Here is a 17256-nt window from a genome sequence, read left to right as displayed (position 1 = left end):
TACCGTGAAAACAAACACAGTCACGGTTGCGATAGGAGCGGCATCCGAGTGCGATACTGCCAAGAGGAATCCTTTTTGTGCATCGCATTTCACCCCAGACCAGGGTCTCGCCCCTAAGAGATCGTGCGCGCATGCCGGTCGGCGGAGGTGACGACGCACTGGAGCGCGGCAAAAAGGGGGACAACGACGCACCCTTCTTGCAGGTACCCGGAAGATGCTTCCAGTCCAGCGCCTTTGTCGACCCCGATGTCCTGTTAACTTCGCACGTGTTGACGAGTTTCCCCTGCAGCCTAAAGCCCGGGTTGCAGTGGAAGTAGCACCTGGACTTGAGATAGTTTGCGCCGGGGCTCAAGCACCGCTCTGGCATCACCTTGCCGTTCACCGGATGCTGCAGTGCGGGGCAGGACAGGCCTGTCATGGAGTAAATAAAAAAAATTACATTACGGGGTTTTACGTGCCAAAACGACCATCTGATTATGAGGCACGTCGTAGTGGGGGACTCAGGAATATTTTGGACCACCTGGGGTTCTTTAATGTGCACCTAAATTTAAGTGCACGGGTGCTTTGGCATTTCGTCCCCATTGAAACGCGGTCGCCGTGTCGGGGATTCCATCCCGCGACCTCGTGCTTAGCAGCCCAACACCATAGCCACTAAGCAACCACGGCGGGTCTGTCGTGGACTAAAGGACCGAAGAGATGAAATAGTGTCAAGCGTGCTATTTGATCTTTAAGAGCGAAGTACTACAAAATATTTGGTGGTGCTTGTCTCACAAGCATCTTATCAAAAATAGACAGCGCTAACGGGGCGATACGAAGCGCTCCGTCACGCGTCATGTTTTCCCGCGTCATTTTCCCAGTCCGCTACGGATATTTTCAATCAGAGATTGCCAACAAGCTCACTCGCACAGCGTTTAATAAGCACCTCGCGTACTAGCTATTCTTTTCCTGCTGTTGTTATGCCACAATTGTTGCTTCTTCCTTATTTTGACGGTGGTGCAATAAATAGCCGAAAAGGCACTCTAATGCGCGTCGTCTTCTTACGCGCAGTGTCGAAGGTCACGTGATCTATAGAGTTTCGGATGCGAATGGCAGTTGAAATGGCAAAGCGAGCCAGCACCACGGAACGTTCGTTTCGGGACGCGCGCTCCCCGATGCTCCTCACCACGAGTGCTCATCGGATGAACTTGCCGACATCACGCGCATTTATTATTGCGATAGCAATTATATGGACACTCCAGGTGCATTTCTGCCGTCGTCGTCGCCGTGAGCTTCTGTATAATGTCCACGGGCCATAAAATCGTCGCCGCGCGCCGTATGCTCTATGTGCAAGTGAAAGCGTGCGAGGGTGAGCCGGCGATCGCGGCTCAATCTCGCACGCGCAAGGGCTGAAGGAGGAAGGAAGCGCGCCGACTTCGAGTCGCGCGCAACGCTCCGGAGAGTGGGTAGGGAGGGGGAGGACTCCGCGCCGCCCGAGCGACCGCGTCACCGCGCTCGCCCGCCGGACCACAAGGCTCCGGAGGGGGGAGCCGCGTGCTGCGCCGCGCGCGCCACACGAGCGGCTTTACCTTGGAAGCTATCTGGGGCACAGTCCTCCCTGCGCTGTGTTTTCGCGGCTTAGTTCGCGTTGATGCGAGCGGCGGGACGAAGGTCGGCTCGCTCGCTGCTGCTGCTGCTGCCGCGCTTTCTCAGTACGGCGTTTTGACAGCCTGTTTCCACGGTCATCGACTGCTATGCGTTCATGTTTACCTGTTCGCGCGTGACACCATGCTTGTTAATTTAGTTAGTATGCTATGTTTACAAGTTTATACGGCCGATAGATCTACTATTCTTAGTTCGTATAGCTGTCCTCTAGTCTGCTATCGCAATCGATGCTTCGCCTTTCGTGCGAAACTGCGCCTTTTTTATCGAGCGAATGTTTCCTCCCATTTAAACTGCCCACAACACTACGAGCCTTACTTTGTTTAAGTCTAATATACATTGCTATCGCCGCCAATAGTTGCACTTTCGGGCGAGGCGTCGTCGTTTTATTCTCATGCCAAAGGCTCGATACCTACGCAGGACGGTGTGCAACTGTGGATATGCAATGATGTCATTCTTTCTGTTTATTTAGATGTAGAAACATGGGAAGGTAGGCTACGTCAGAGCCGGCTAAGCCAAAATCCCAAATTCGTCACTCAAGGGAAAAAAAAAGGAAAAGAAAGTGAAAAAAAAATCCACGCATCCCCACGAAGTGAATCATGACGAGTGGGCGAAGCACTGGGGATCGTTCTTACCGTAAATCACAGTGACATTGCCCACTCGCGCATGTAAATGAGTGACAACGCGTGTGTATAGTATATACAATGTTTTATTTGTCATAACTCGTATGTCGTGTTGAGTTCTAGATTCCGTTTTCCATTCATTATCACTGCTTTGTGGTCTGTGCAATGTAGAGCCAATGGTTCTTCGATTGGATCTAACCTGAAGTTGGCAAAGACAAGGTCTATGCACGTTCCCCTGGTGGTTGTTGGTTGTTGCCAGTCATACGAAATGCATCGTAGAGCGTATCGAGACGTCATATACTGCACAGCGAGTCGCTGTCCGTGATGTCTACGTTGAAGTCTCCGACAAGTACCAACGGGTTGTTCTTGTACTTTGTTTCGTATTCGCGCATGGCTACATCTATGTACTTCTCTGCGTTGCTTCGGGAGAGTTGCTGGGCCAAGTACACTGTCATGACGACGGTTCCGTCGGATAGTTTTATTGCGGCGTGTTCGCCGTTGCGAGATTGGCTCGTTATTGGTAGGTAGAGATCCACCGTGGTCTCTGGTTATTTCACGTACATCCCAGCACCACCCGCCGAACGCTGTGCTTCTTCTGTGCAGACGACGGGGAAGAATCCGTTGATGTGCGGTCTCGCGTTCCAAGTTTCGGTAAAGAAAAGGGCGTCTGATTTCGTTAGTATGGGATGTCGTTCGACGTCTTTTGCGTGGGCAGTGAGGGAGCGCGCCGCGGAGAGAAGAGAAGCGGGGGTCGGATAGTGAGCTAGGAGCTAGCGAGGAGGAGACCGCGTGCGCATGCGCCGCGCCACCCTCCTCCGCCCTCCTGGTTGCTATGGCTACCGCGCGGCCAACGTTGGCCATGAGCACGGACAACGTGGACGGACGAACAAGCCTCGACCCTAAGGTGCTTCGCCCCTAAAAGTAGTTCAGGCAACAGATCCAGCAACAACAGAGAGGCTCGAAAGATCAAATTTAGCCTAGAAAGCTTTTATTGAAAAAAAAAAAAGCATAAGAAAATGTCCCAAATACCACGGCAGCAGGACCCGATACAGCTAGTCAAAAACCTCGGTTCAAAGAGCAAGTCACTGCTGACTAATGCTATAGAGCAAGTGATTACAACGAAGAAAATTCCGGTTGGATGGCGCGAAAGCAAGATGAACCTCATATACAAAGGCAAAAGAGATAGGGACAAGACGAGCTCGTACAGCCCAGTTACAGCAATTTCGGTGGTATATAGAATGACAATGCAAGCCATAAGATTAGAACTGTCGAAGTGGGTGGTGAAAAAACTTGAGTACGCTTAAGCTTCGCCTTTAAGAGTTGAACGCGATAGCGTAATTAGACGCCGTTGAGGCCGACACCGACACCGTATGTTCTGCGACATGGGGCCCCATCAAAATTTAGAAAGGCTCAGTTTTCAACATTCCCCTCAATGTTGCCTAGAACCAAAGGTCAGCGAGACACCATCAGAATTGGAGGACGCTCAAGCTTCGCCTTTAAGAGTGGCATGCGATAGCATTCAAAGATCCCTGGCTGCTTATCAGGCTTTTTTCTCGTATATTCAAATTACAATCCGACGCTATCCCATCTGTAGGTTGTGGTTAAGTCGTACTTTACGATCTTTCTCACGAATTTTACTTTGAGAAATTCAATTTTTGTTCACTAACGCTTTGCGCCACGCGAAGGGCCCGCCCGGTCGGGGTGGTTCGTGATGCTGTGGTTCGGCATGATTATTTCCGCCAGACGCCGATGCTTACGCCGACACCGACGCCGGATTTTCTGCGACACAGGGCCCTTAACGTTATCACGTTAAAATGATGCACTGGGGAACTACAGAATGGGTTCATACCAAGCAGACGCTTGGATGATAATATTTTCGTCCTAACACAGTGCATAGAGATTTCAGTAGCTGATTAGAACATGACGGCTGAAGTTGTGTGAGGGGCCAAGCGAGTGATGGCGGCTATTTTCTATGAAATGTGTTAAATAGGACTAACAATCAATTTTATGGCACCCTTTCTTTAGCGCAATTTAAAGCGTACTCGTCAGATTGTCGAATCATGCAGTAGTAACGCGGGAAATGCCGTGGAAGATTTTTACAGCGAAGCTGTTAAGGGCTCACTCTTCGATGGTAGCGTCCGGCAATAGAAAAAGACTGTCATTGACCGTATGCTGTATGTGCGAGTGAAAGCGCGCAAGCGCGCGAGGGCGAAGGACGCGCGCTTTCACGGGGGGCGAACGCACGGCGGAGAGCATACGCGACTTCCCAGTGGAAGGGGAGCGGTGGGCGAGGAGGGCATCGAGACACCTTAGACTGTGCCTGTTCGTGCCCGCTCTCCCTTTGCGGCGCATGCGTGCAGCCCTGCCGGCCTCTGCCGCCTGTGCCACCTACTCTCTCTGGGCTCTCGCCCGCCTCTCCCCTAACAGTGTCGACAACGGCGTTTAGCCGTTCCGTCACGTAGCCACGGTTTTGACAGCGATTGTGTGCGGTCACACAAACAACGCGCACAACTGTTGTCGACGGTGGCGGCGTTTTGCCCGCGTCCGCACCGAATGCGCGCGGTGTTGGTGACATGTTTATGAACAACGTGCCAACCTTTGCCGTACACCCTATGGCGGTGTACCGTAGCGACCATGGTCGCTACGGTACACAGGGACCGTTAAGAGTCCCTGTACACAGGAACCGTTAAGAGCCCCTGTACACAGGGACACAGGGACTCTTACACAATGCCTCCCCTGATCTCAATAATAATGAGAAAACATACGTAATAGTTTGCCCTCAGCGTGAGATGAGACTAAGTGATGGTAGAATTTACCATTTGTTTCTTGCTGTCAGGGCGGATAGCCAGTGACAAGCGCGAATTCCGACCAAGGCGGGTGTACTGGGCTGCATGACCGATGCTACGTAATTACGGTTGGGAGGGCTATTATTGTTACAGGCGGTAACCAACGCAGTAATTCGCGGTATACGACGTACATGCGTATCACTCTAACGTATCATGTACCAAGCAAAACTCTCTAATCCCACCAGACAGTTACGCCCGGAACCCGCTACGCAAGGATACTTCCTCGTATCTCCTGCAAGATACTTGTGAGTACAGGAGAACATAGTGTTCTACAAAGCTTCGCTGTTAATTTTAAGAGTGAGGGTTTTTAAGTACTTTCTGCCACTGATAGCACTACCGCAAGTTCTCTAGCTTTGTTCCTACATTTTTCGCGCATACATTTCATTCTCTTTCAAATCACGGTTTATGAGCACATATTCCGTGTATAAATTAAATAAATATCTATAGAAATACGCCCTTGTGGTAACAACAACTATAACCTTGTTGTACTGAGAAACATGCAGGAAGTGGGTAAAAATTATATCTACTATGATAGGTGGCGATGCAGTAAGCAAACGGAAGTCATGTAGCCCACCCATCATACTTGCTGTACGCACCTTTACATGTCGGCGGTGCGTGTGTCCAGGTGCCTTGCTTCGTGCACTTGGTGACTATTGAGCCTTCCAGCGCAAAGCCCGCGTGGCACCTAACGTTGCACCTGGTTCCGATAGATGCAGAGCTGTCCTCTGCTGGCGGGTTGCACGTTGTTACGCTGTTGGACGCCTCGATGAACATCGGGCAAGTGACGGCTATCGATGAGACAGACAAAAGATCATCTGATGGGGAGCTCACCTTCGGAAGAACTTGTGTTGAGCAAGAATCACCGTGTAAACGGGCAATGCTGCATAATTCTATATTCACCTTTAAAGCATACAGAAAGCACTGCGCCATGGAGCAGTTCATTTCACACATAAAAATCTGTCATCGCCCTGTTCAAAAGGGGCATCAAATTATCTTACAGCGGCTGCATGACCACTGCCGCATTTCCGATAACCATGTTGCTGATGAAGCTGCCCGCCCCGCCCATGATAACGCACAATGTACAGTAGGCTCATCTAATTTTCAAGAACGCAAACAGCTAAGGAACGCCACCGAAATGATCGACTCTTCCAGTCGGCTCTCCCTGGAAGGGTCCGAAGAATTGCAACCATCTTTGTTCATGCTTAATCTGTGACTGCAGCTGCGATTACTGCCAGGCCTTTTGACGTGCGGCGCTATACATTTCTGTGCCGCCTGCAACTCCTTGCTCATTCGACTGGCCCATATGCGAGCACCGCAACTGTCAAGCGCCGTTCGAGAAACCTCCTCTGCCACTGCACCCACTTCGACGTCCAACGTTAATCTCTTCGGAGTGCGTTTCACCGAGTGTGTGGTCGAACCTTAACAGAAGCAAGCATTTTGGGTACATCTCTGGCCTTGCCCACCATCATCCCTGAAAGCTACACGCCCTGTAGTGACTTTCGTAAAATGAACGTACACGCTTATAGAAAAACCGGTGATTAGAAATGTGCACGCGAACGATGTTTTGCCTTCTCCTTCTTTGTTTCAAAATTTAATCAGCCCCTCTCCCATGTGCAATTAAGGTATAGGCTAGTTAACGACCTTGCTATATATTCCTGGTTTTTGTTTCGTCTCCATCTCTGTTATAGGGATCTTTGTTAGGCGGTGGTCCAGCTTATTAATAATATTTGAAGTAAGACAGAGAAAAGATAAAGACATATGGAAGTGGCACAATGCTCGTCTGCCTCAAAGGAAAGCATATAGGGGAAAAGACCAATGAATCGCTGGCGCGAACAAGTCCTCGCTCGGAAAGTGATGGGTGATTTATCGTTCGACAAAATCTCACGGTAGTCAGCAGAAAGCACATATGTGCGCAAAAAGAGCAACCCTCGTACGACTGCAAGAACAACAGCTCACTTACGTCTGTAAATAAAATTGGCCATTTCATGAGATTACACACTTTTTAACAGCGACAACTCTCACAGACGTTTGAGTTGCAGACATTTTGATGGCGCTGTTGTTCCTTAAGAGCTTTAATGTCGTTCTCAGCAACGAGTCCACGAGGCTCCAACGTAATGTTGCCATCGAAACGAAGCGAAGCTAGTTTGAGCTGGCGATGCAGCAGTAGCAGTAGTGGATGACCCGAGCACAGCCGCGTCGTCTGTCTGAGTCGCGAAAACAAGGGCGTGTATATAGCACGTTGCCTGTCGAGGGAAGAAGGTGAGGAGAGTTGCGTGGGCACAGAGAAGGACGACACACACACACACACACACACACACACACACACACACACACATATATATATATATATATATATATATATATATATATACAGGGTGTTTCAGCGAACACTATCAAAAATTTTTACAGGTTGCTACTTGCACAAAAAATTGAAATTCATAATCAAATAATGAACAAAAATTCACTACTGAAGTCTTTAACTAATTACCTGATGGCCCATACTGCAATTTACGAATTGCAGCCGTGGAGTTTGCAAGGCGGATCCACTTGGAACGAATTCTCGGGATGACACCAGTTTCGAGATATTAATTCCTGAACTTTGCGGAGAAATGCAGTTCCTATTGGGTAATACACTGAGCTTCAATAAGTTCGTCTATGGTGTTGTGAATGCCAAGAGCGTCCAGTTTCTCGTTAGAGGTGGAAATGGGAAGATGTAGGGCTCGTTTATAGGCCCTCTTGATCATGGTGTTGAGTTTGAGCTTGTCAGTCACACTGAGGCGAAAGTACGGGGTGACATAAGTGATCCTGCTCAGGGCGTTGGGGGTTACCAGACGAATCAGGTTGTTTTCTTTCATGCCGTGATGTCGATTTGCGATGCGTGCAATGAGGCGAATGGTTTGGTGTACATGAGTATCTAATTGTTTGAGTATCTCCGTGTTTCTCCCGTTTTGTTGGATGCGTAAGAGAAGGATACGGATTCTAGGCATTGTAGGTATGCGTTACTGATGCACATGGAGTTGTATCAAGGGGGGTGAGGGTCTGGGCGTCGACCTCCCCACGTAGGCTTGTATAGAAGGAGCTCCGATTTCTGTGGGGAGCAACCAAGGCCGCGCGGTTCTACGTATGCAACATAGTCGTTGATGGCTTACAGCAGCGTGTCTTGGATGTCCCCGTCGCTGCCCCCGGTGACCCACAGGGTGATATCGTCCGCGTAGAGGCTATGCTTGATGTTGGGGATGCTAGCTAATGCGGGCGGTAATCCGAGCAGGGCCACTTTAAACAGAAAATGGGACAGAACCGGTCCTTGCGGCGTACCTTTGCTGCCCAGGTGAATAATTGGCGACTGCAGCCCTCCGATGGTGATGGTAGCCGTGCGACCTGTACGGAAATCGTTGACGTAGTTATATGTTCGGTGTCCAAGCTGGGAGTTGTGCTAATTGGGTCAGCATGACCTCATGCGTGACGTTATCGAAAGCCTTGGCTAGGTCTAGCCCCAAGATGGCTCTGGTGTCCAGCGTGGAGCTTTTATCGCCATTGATAGTTTGGTGGTTGAGCTGAATCATGATATCTTGAGTAGGAAGTTTAGCGCGGAAGCCAACCAAGTTATTGCGGAAGAGATCGTTATCGTCCATATGTTTGTGTAAGCGTGTGAGGATGGCGTGTTCGAGGACCTTTCCGACACATGAGGTAAGAGAGATGGGGCGGAAGTTTTCGAGTAGGAGGCGCTTGCCGGGTTTGGGAATCATAATAATTTTGGCTTCTTTCCATGGTGAGGGGAGTTGTCCAGTTTCCTAGTACGCGTTAAAATAAGCCGTGAGGGCTATTAGAGAGTCCTCATCTAGATTGCGAAGTAGATTGTTGCGTGTTCTTAATGTTGGCCAGATCGAGGGGTCAACGAATGATATTCCACGTTTTGGGTAGGTTTGGTTGCGGCTCCATACTGTCGCATGTGTTGTGCCAATTTTGACGAGTAAGTTCTTGTGCATAGTCTTGAAGGGTGAGCGTGGCAATGCGTTTTCTGAGCGTTCCGTTGAGCTTGTTGCATTTGTATCTGCGTTGCAGACTGGAGAGGGCTTCCCACATATGCATTAACTTGCTATCTGCCTCCTGCAGGTTGGCTTCCTCCAGCACCAATTTAGTGGCTTCGCTCGCGTCTTGCAGCAAGGATGGGACCCAATCTTCCAAAGGGGTTTGGGTATCGGAGAGAGAGGTGATGGCTCTGGCCTGCCAGAAAGCGTCCCAATCTGTGATGCGGAGTTGACGGCCCTTGGGCTTTCGCGGGCCCGTTCGAATTGTGGTTTGGATTATACAGTGGTCGCTGCCCAAGTTGTCTTGTGTGTTGATCCAGTCTGCCTGTGGTATTCGTTTTGGGAATGGCAGGTCCGGAGTAGTGTCTCTGCTAACGCTGTTTCCCACACGAGTGGGACAAGTTGGATTCATGACAAGAGTAAGAAGACCTAGGTTCTGTCCATCAAGCCATAGTTGTCTTCTCTTTCGGCGGTCCACCGGGTATCCCCATGCCACCGCAGGGGCGTTTAGGTCCCATACAATGAGCAGGGGGGCTTCTCTGGCTTCTTGGTCTGCCCTGAGCAGGGCGGCGTAGTGCTGACTGCTGGGTACTCTTGGTTGGGTACTCTCTGTTGCATGGAGGGAGCCATGTACGAGTAGGAATGATGCCTGCGTGGTGTGGTTGCTTGTGGCGGTGGTTAACAAGCCACCCTGCTTCAGGGATAATTTCTTCGGGGGTTATTTCCTTGCCTTCAACCTCTAGTACATCCATAATGAGGGGAGACGCGGCGCATATATGATCTTACCGGGGTGCGATTCATTGGGCGAAGTCCCCAGGAGCCGGGACGGTAATAGCGACGCCGCGCGCGTGCGCGGGTGCGGTGCACCTGTTTCTCGACCAGACGGAGGAGCTGAAGATCTAGTTAGGGTTAAGAATCGACGCCGTGCCCGGCTCGAACTTTTGGTCGTAGGAACCCTTGTCCTGGGTCCCTGTCGTCGGGACTTCTCTTGATCGGTAGCTGACACTTCCGGAAACTGGTTCCGACGTTAGTTGGGGTCCAGAGGTAGTTGTTCGAAATTAAGAGTTTAAAATGTATGGAGGCCATGCGAGGCGCGTGCGCTCCGTCAGCGTCGTCGTTCCTCGCAGTTGCCGGGAGGCCTGACAAGCATTCAGGGATCTTTGAATGCTATCGCGTTCCACGCTTAAAGGGCCCCTGACCAGGTCTGGCCATTTTGACATGACAAGCGCAGTGCATCCAATGCGCGCTAACGATCATGTCTGCTAAGTATTACACCGCTACGCGCCACAGAAACAGGTCAAATTGCAAACTAAACGCCGTACGCCCTTCTCCTCGGAATTGTCGCGCTGCCAGCCGGAGAGTCGACGTCAATCGCACAAGTGCGCCTACGTAGATCCCAGTGGTTTGAGTGACACGTGACTTCGAAAGTAATTTGTTTAATCTGTTGCTTCAATAGACGAATTAAAGTTTAGAGAAATAAAACCTACAAACCGAATGTCTGTGCGTTTTATTGCGATAGAAATTATACGGACACTTCAAGCGGATTTCTGCCGTCGTCGTCGCCGTCGCCGTGAGGTTCCGTATAAAGTACAAGGGCGATAAAATCGTCGCCGCGCGCCGTATGCGCGAGCGAAAGCGCGCGGTAAACGCGCGCTACCACGGAGAGCGAACGCACGGCGGAAAGCAAACGCGACTTCCATCCCGCGAAAGGCCGTGGGGGTATGGGAAGGAGGGAGGCGGGGCGACGGTGTGCTGCGGCACCAAATGCGTATCTTGCAACCGGGCGCAAGGGGAACTGGCCACTCAATCTCCCACGCGGAAGGAGGAAAGCTGGAAGGCAGCACGGAAGGGAGGGGGGGGGGGGGGCGGCAGCTTCTACTCTGCCAACAACTGGGCTTGTACTTTGCCCGGCTGCGGTGGTCACTCGCGCCGTCTCTTAAAAGCGATCTCCACACAGCTCTGACCTTTGTATGCGCTGTGCATTCGCCGCCCAGTTTCCGTTGAAGCGATAAACCGCACGAATATTCGGTCGCTGCGGCGGCTGCGCTTGCTGCCAGCGTTTTGACAGTGGTTGTCTGCGGTCATTGAGTGTGATCTATTCATGCTTGCTTGTGCGCGCTGACACCACGCGTGTTAATTCAGTTAGTAAGCGAATGTGTCCAAGTTTATGCAGCCGATAAAACTACTATTCCTACTCCGAATAGCTGTCTACTAATTTGCCATCGCAATTGATGCTTCGCCTTTCGGGCGAAACTGCGACATTTTTTGTTTTACTTCGTACCGCAGGAGGAGAGATGTCCTTCCGTTTCGTCTGCTTGTTCCCACGTCGTGCAGTCACGCGCGCTGACAACGAAATTGTGTCATTTTCTACTGTGTTCCAACGCACGATCATGCTCTGTGATCCGCTTGCGTCTGCTTCATTGTTCGTGCAGCAATGACTTATACCGATAGTCGGGTGTTCTTGTGCACAGCGCGCAAAATCGGTTGCTGCGCGATTCAAGACAAACGCAACAGCTCGCGCTCGAGGCTGTCACCGGCAGTGCGCAGCGCAGCAGAAAATGCAAGAAAGAAAAAAGAAAGAGGCGGGGCCCCTGAGGTATGGGTCACGTGATTCCCCAGCTTCGGCATGGGAGAACGCATAGAAGGAATTTCGCTTTCGGAGGCTAGACGGGGCTAGGGGGGAGAGTGTCTCTCTTGACAATGGCGCTCGCCTCATGAAAGTATGGTTTCGCGGCACTGAAATATTTCTATCTCGGCTAATAATGAATTCTTGCGGTAGAAGGCTCCCTAGAAGGCACGTTACAACTTCCAGCCTATAACCAAAATTTGCTATGTGGCCTTGTGAGGGCCTCTTTAAAGCCGAAGCTTGACCCCATATTCAAGAACGCAACTTAAGTTCAAGCTCATGCTTGATTTGATTTAAATGACGCCTGTCGTGAACGCGCCGGAGGAAACACAGTGAGCGTCCTGGGCACGTTCAGGTCAGGCGTCACTCAGATCAAGTCGAGCATGCGCTTCAACTTAAGTTACGTTCTTGAATATGGCGGCAATCCTGTAAATCGGTTCAGCGAAGCTGTTAAGGGCTAGGTTCCCCAGGATCGTGTCTGCGTGTAGAAAAAAACTATCATCATGAGCATTGGCTCGAGCGTCGTCGTCTTCCTCCGCAGCTGACTCGATGGCACCCCTCGGTTTCCCGTTGGATGTCGTGTCGAGCACCACGCGCAGATTGCTACCGTAGACCGACCTCAGCACAGGTGTCAAAACAGATGACTTACATGACTGATAGGTCATGACATTAATAACATCACATGCTCGTCAGTTACGTCACGATTAACGATAATGAAATAACGTGCGCATATCCGTATAGGATAAGCGGGTATGAGCCGGGGACAGGAAAAAAAGCAAGAACGAAGGAAGGAAAGAAGTAAAGAAAGAGAGAAAGAAATAATTAAGGCAAGAAAGAAATCACGTGTGGCTCATACCCGCGTTGGATATGTGGGTATGAGCCGCCGTGAGGAGCAGCGGTGGTGGTGGTGGTGAAAACATTAATATTTGGAGCCATATGTTTATATTGTAATGTTGGGCCGGCTCTTGGTTGCGTGAAGTGGCCGGCAGTTGGTGGCGCTCGTCGACTTCCAAAGCCCAGCCCACCAGCTGTTTCTGGAGAGCTGGGTCGGAGCTGGACACCGCGACCTCCCATCGCTCTGGGTCGGTGAGTAGCCCCTCAGAAAGTGGCTGGAGCTCAGTGCATATGTAAAGGATATGGTGGAAATCTGCTCTTGGGGCCCCGCACACAGTGCACTCTGGCGAGCCCCGGTTGTATAAGCGCTAGGTGGGCAGGGGAGAAGGTGCGGGATTGTAGTTGGCGCCCCTTCACCTGCTCCAATTTAGTTAGGAAACTTATGAGGTGGTGTATAATGGAGCCTTTGCTCCCTGAAATGGAGTGAGATTTCATGGTACGCGTAACCATTCTATCGCGGGCGCGTCCTGGCTCGGCTGCCTGCCCTGCCCGGTTGACGTATGCTCGAGTGGTGTCGTGGGCGGCTGCGTTGCCTGGGTAGCCGGCGTGTGCCGGGACCCATATTAGACAGTTTTAGCAGAGCGCCGCTTACGCTCAGATTTCACGCTCTGAGATACTGCAGGGAACTGCGTAGATTTCGCATTTCATAAGCGCGTCTTGCCGAGACGCGAGCGACGCGCAATCAACTCGGCTGCAAAACGACTAAGAGGCCCCAGGTAGATACCCTGTTACGCTCCGCTCAGTCGGCTTTGTAGCAGAGCGAGGTATGCGGTCTTCGTTCCGCTGCCGGTATGAGCGTTGTGCGCAAGCGCAATAGCGTTCCCGCTAAGCGGTTGTGTGGCATTTACTAGCATATCCCGGTCTCAGCGGAGCGGACCGCAAGCGCTCAGCTAAAGCACTCTATTAACTGGATGGGCCTTACGGGGGTTTGAGTGGAGGTTAGAACTTTGATAGTGGGTGTGCAAGCCCGTCTGTAGGCGAAATTTCGTATCGCAGTTTTTGAGTCACTAAATATTAGTGTGGCAGAGGTGGAGGAGATTGCGGGTGATATTGCCACTTCTTCGGTTTCTAGCGAGGTGTCCGTTCTGACGGATCCCGCTGTTTGCGGCGACAAGTTGCTGGCAACGACGCTTTTAGCGTATGCTGAGGAGGTGGGGTATGCGGCTGCATCAACATAGACCGCCTCTTTGTGCGAGTAGTGGTGTTTGTAAAGAGCTTGAACGCGCTCCGTGCGTCTGGCTGGATGGTGGACGGGATGCATGTTTTTTGGCACTGGGTGAACGGTGATAAGTGGATGAATGATCCGGGGGTAGGGTGTGTGTGAGTCTAAGATTACTTGTTTGGTTTAAGAGTAGTTTCTGGAGAATGCTCCGGCCTGTGGGGGTAGAAGAGAGGCGCTCTGACTGCGCTGTGCGATGAGGCTCTGTCAGCTCGTCTAGAGTGTTATGTACTCCCATTAAAAGGAGGCGTTCGCTAGAAGTGTGTCTTGGAAGATTGAGTGCTGGCTTGTAGGCCTGTCGTATCAGAGCATTAACTTTCTCTTCTTCTGCTCGCGACAGGTAGCGATAGGGCTGACAATGCGGCTGATTACAAATGCCTGTATGAGGCGACGGAGATCATGCTCCCTCATGCCTCTGTGGCGCTTTGCGATCCGCCTTATGAGCCGGGAGAGATCTCACCGGATCCTAACGCTGCCGTGCAGTGTGCCGCGGCTATGAACGCTGTGGCTCATACGCTCGCCTATGACGATGGGGCGGACTTGGCGCTGCAAACGCACTACTTGGCCATCGCGCCATGCGAAAACAAGACGCCGGTGTCCTTGCTCTTTGACGAACATGCCGAACACGCTCAATATAGTCAATAATCATAATATATAAATTCACTACATCAATATTCACTACAGCAGCCCCGCCATAGTCACAGCTTCGCTGGCTTACATTTTCACAGTAGTGAAAGGGCTCTGATTTTTTTGTCATAGCGCAGGAAATAAACATTTTATGAAGGTACGGGCACAGACAAACATTATATGTGATATTTTAGTATTTCTTGTTTGATTTTATTTTGTATTTGTCCTTCTTATGGCTACCATACCTTGAATTTTACGGGGAAAAAAAACCCACAAAGAACAATGCATCAAGTGAAAGGCCAAAATAGCAGCACTAAAACCGTTCTGTTCATGCATTTCTACAAGTTTCGATATCCATTAGCCTGAGAACTAAAAATAAACAAATAAATAAATAATGAGAGAAAAGAGAAAGAAAGAACGAAAGAAAGGAACGCGCATTACAAGCGAAGAAAGTGAAAACTAAAGTTTCACGTCTTCTTAGCGCATTTAAAGCTCAGCACCAATGTGTCAATGCAACGTTAAGTATTTCAAAATAATTAAGCGTTTCAGTTAGCGTGCGTGTAAACATCTGCAGCGGGGCGTTAATGTGACGTCACGGATTTCAAAATATGTATGCCTTGGTTCTTTCAGAATGCAGTGTAATTATTCTCGGTAGACACAGAATCAATTACTTTCTTTGACATTTTTTGATCGCCTACTATTTATTATCAAATTGCGAATTTATTTTTTTTCGGCTTAAAAAAATGAGTTATAGCTTCGTGCACATGGTGTGACGTGAAAGGGAGCCATGACGTCCCAGCGAGCCAGTTCGGGAAGAGGGCGCCGCGAACCGCCTTGATGGTTTCAGTGGCTGCTTCTGCTTTCCAAGCCTTCGGTCGCGGAAGATCTGACCTTGGCGGTGTTCTAGAGAAGTAACTTACTATGCCGACTTAACATTTCTCCCCGTGCTTCTTGAATATGCCACCAGCACGATGCAAACGCAGCGAGTTTCTCAATCCGCGATTTCCCACATCAAGCCCAAGAAACAAAAGTCGATCAGTTCTTTGTCTCACTTCAAACCTGCTTCAATGCTAGGTCTTTGCTGCTCTCACCATATGTAGAAGTATAGCTCTGCACAGTATAACAGCTTTTCGAACCTGGCAACATTCTAAACATGCATGTCGCTCAGCAGAAAGTCGTTTGCAGGTTTTAGCTTTAGTACTCTGATATTTCTAGATACCTATGTAGCGATGAATCGCGTCATTAGTACTCGACACTTGGTGAGTGGTTCACAGCTGGATGAAGCATGCAAACGTACGGGTGATGAAAAGCTTACCGGAGCAGGTTTTCAGGTCCCCAGTGATCTTATATCCCTTCGGGCACTGACAATAATATCCTCCTTCAATGTTGACGCAGATGTGACTACAAGTGTGAATTCCTAACGCACATTCGTCATTATCTGAGCACAAAGAGAAAATACACAACACATTTGTAGCATTAGTTGCATGGTACACGGCTGAGTTTCGCTCGCGTATATACGCACGACAGGCAGTTCCAACAAGGACGTTAAAAACACGTCTTTGATTATGGGTGAAAGAGCGGTGGGCATAAGAGTCGTGTTGACTATATGTACAAGAGCTTCCAACGAACGGACACGCACTCTCACGCTCCCCCTGGTGATCCCAACGAGGCCACCTGTAGAGCGCGTTTGGAGCAGTTCCCGTTCACCCACTGAACGCATTAACTAGCTGTCGTAATTATTAGACACAAAGGATATTAGATCTGTTACAAAACGTAGTGAGTGAAACAAGGCGTCCATTTTCGGACGCCTCGTCCGCGCCTAATTATGGAGGGACCCGCGAAGGAGGAACACACGGGAAGAGCAGTCGATGGTCAAGAATGGCGGTTTAATGCACCGACAGTGGCGAGGGCAGTCGTGTAGCACGATTCTTATTGGAGGGGGGCGTTTCAGTTGATTTTCAAGCTCGTTTTGATACATTTGCGCAATAAAGCCGCTGCCCTCGAGGTGAAATGTTGCAGTGCAAGTTGGGCTAACCAGAGTTCTTCGTGCTAACAACACAGCCTCCTCCTACTTAAAGCTATATTCACGGAAGACGTTTGCACGTTTATATTCTGCTCGACATGCAAAACAAATTTCGACAACAGCAAAACGCCACGATTGACACGGGGCCTTAATCGAGCTGTAGGGCAGCTCACATCGAACGAACCTGCATGACACAATGTAGCAGTGTCAGAAGTGTGTGCCACTTCACGGCACCAATATGTATGTGCAATGAATTTTTCTTGCATGCCGTGACGTAATGAAGCAGCATCACCACGCTTTGGCGCTTACAAGTCATTTGCAGTGAAGCACACAGATACGCGTCCAATTTCTTTCCTCCATTCCACTACTCTAGCAAACGTATGACCACTGAGACTCTGTGCAATGCGACTGTGCACAAGGCTGCCCGGTGCGGTAGCGGGAGAACGAGAAGGAAGTTCGGCAAATCAAGTGGCTGTCTGCTACGGAACCTGCGAGTTCGATTCCCTTGCATGCTGTGGAGGGGGCGCATCCCGACAGGGGCATAATGCAAAAATGTCACCGTACCGAGAATAGGGTAGGTGCTAAAAAAAAAAAAGAGGATGCCAGGTAGTCAAACTTATCCTGAAGCCCATCGCTACGGAGTCTCTCGTGAACCCCGCGTCACTTTGGAGGTGAAGTGAGCCCATGAGTGTACCAATTTGGGACGCCTTATTTCGCTCACTCATTTAGCTG

The 17256-nt window shown here is 50.2% G+C and overlaps 1 protein-coding gene across 1 annotated transcript in view; it reads right to left on the bottom strand.

Moving 5' to 3' along the window:
* LOC119448056 (fibrillin-1-like) overlaps positions 1–17256 on the bottom strand; it is a 176793-nt gene that overhangs the window by 44815 nt on the left and 114722 nt on the right. Inside the window, exons 19-21 of the mRNA XM_037711550.2 lie at positions 15817–15939; positions 5704–5895; positions 193–411 (exon numbers count right to left, since the gene is read on the bottom strand). Coding sequence (XP_037567478.1) covers positions 193–411; positions 5704–5895; positions 15817–15939 — 534 coding nt within the window. The remainder of the gene's footprint in view (positions 1–192; positions 412–5703; positions 5896–15816; positions 15940–17256) is intronic.

The sequence above is a fragment of the Dermacentor silvarum genome, chromosome 4 (genome assembly GCF_013339745.2).
Source record: "Dermacentor silvarum isolate Dsil-2018 chromosome 4, BIME_Dsil_1.4, whole genome shotgun sequence".
NCBI lineage: Eukaryota > Metazoa > Arthropoda > Arachnida > Ixodida > Ixodidae > Dermacentor > Dermacentor silvarum.
This window is presented reverse-complemented; position numbering and strand designations above follow the sequence as displayed.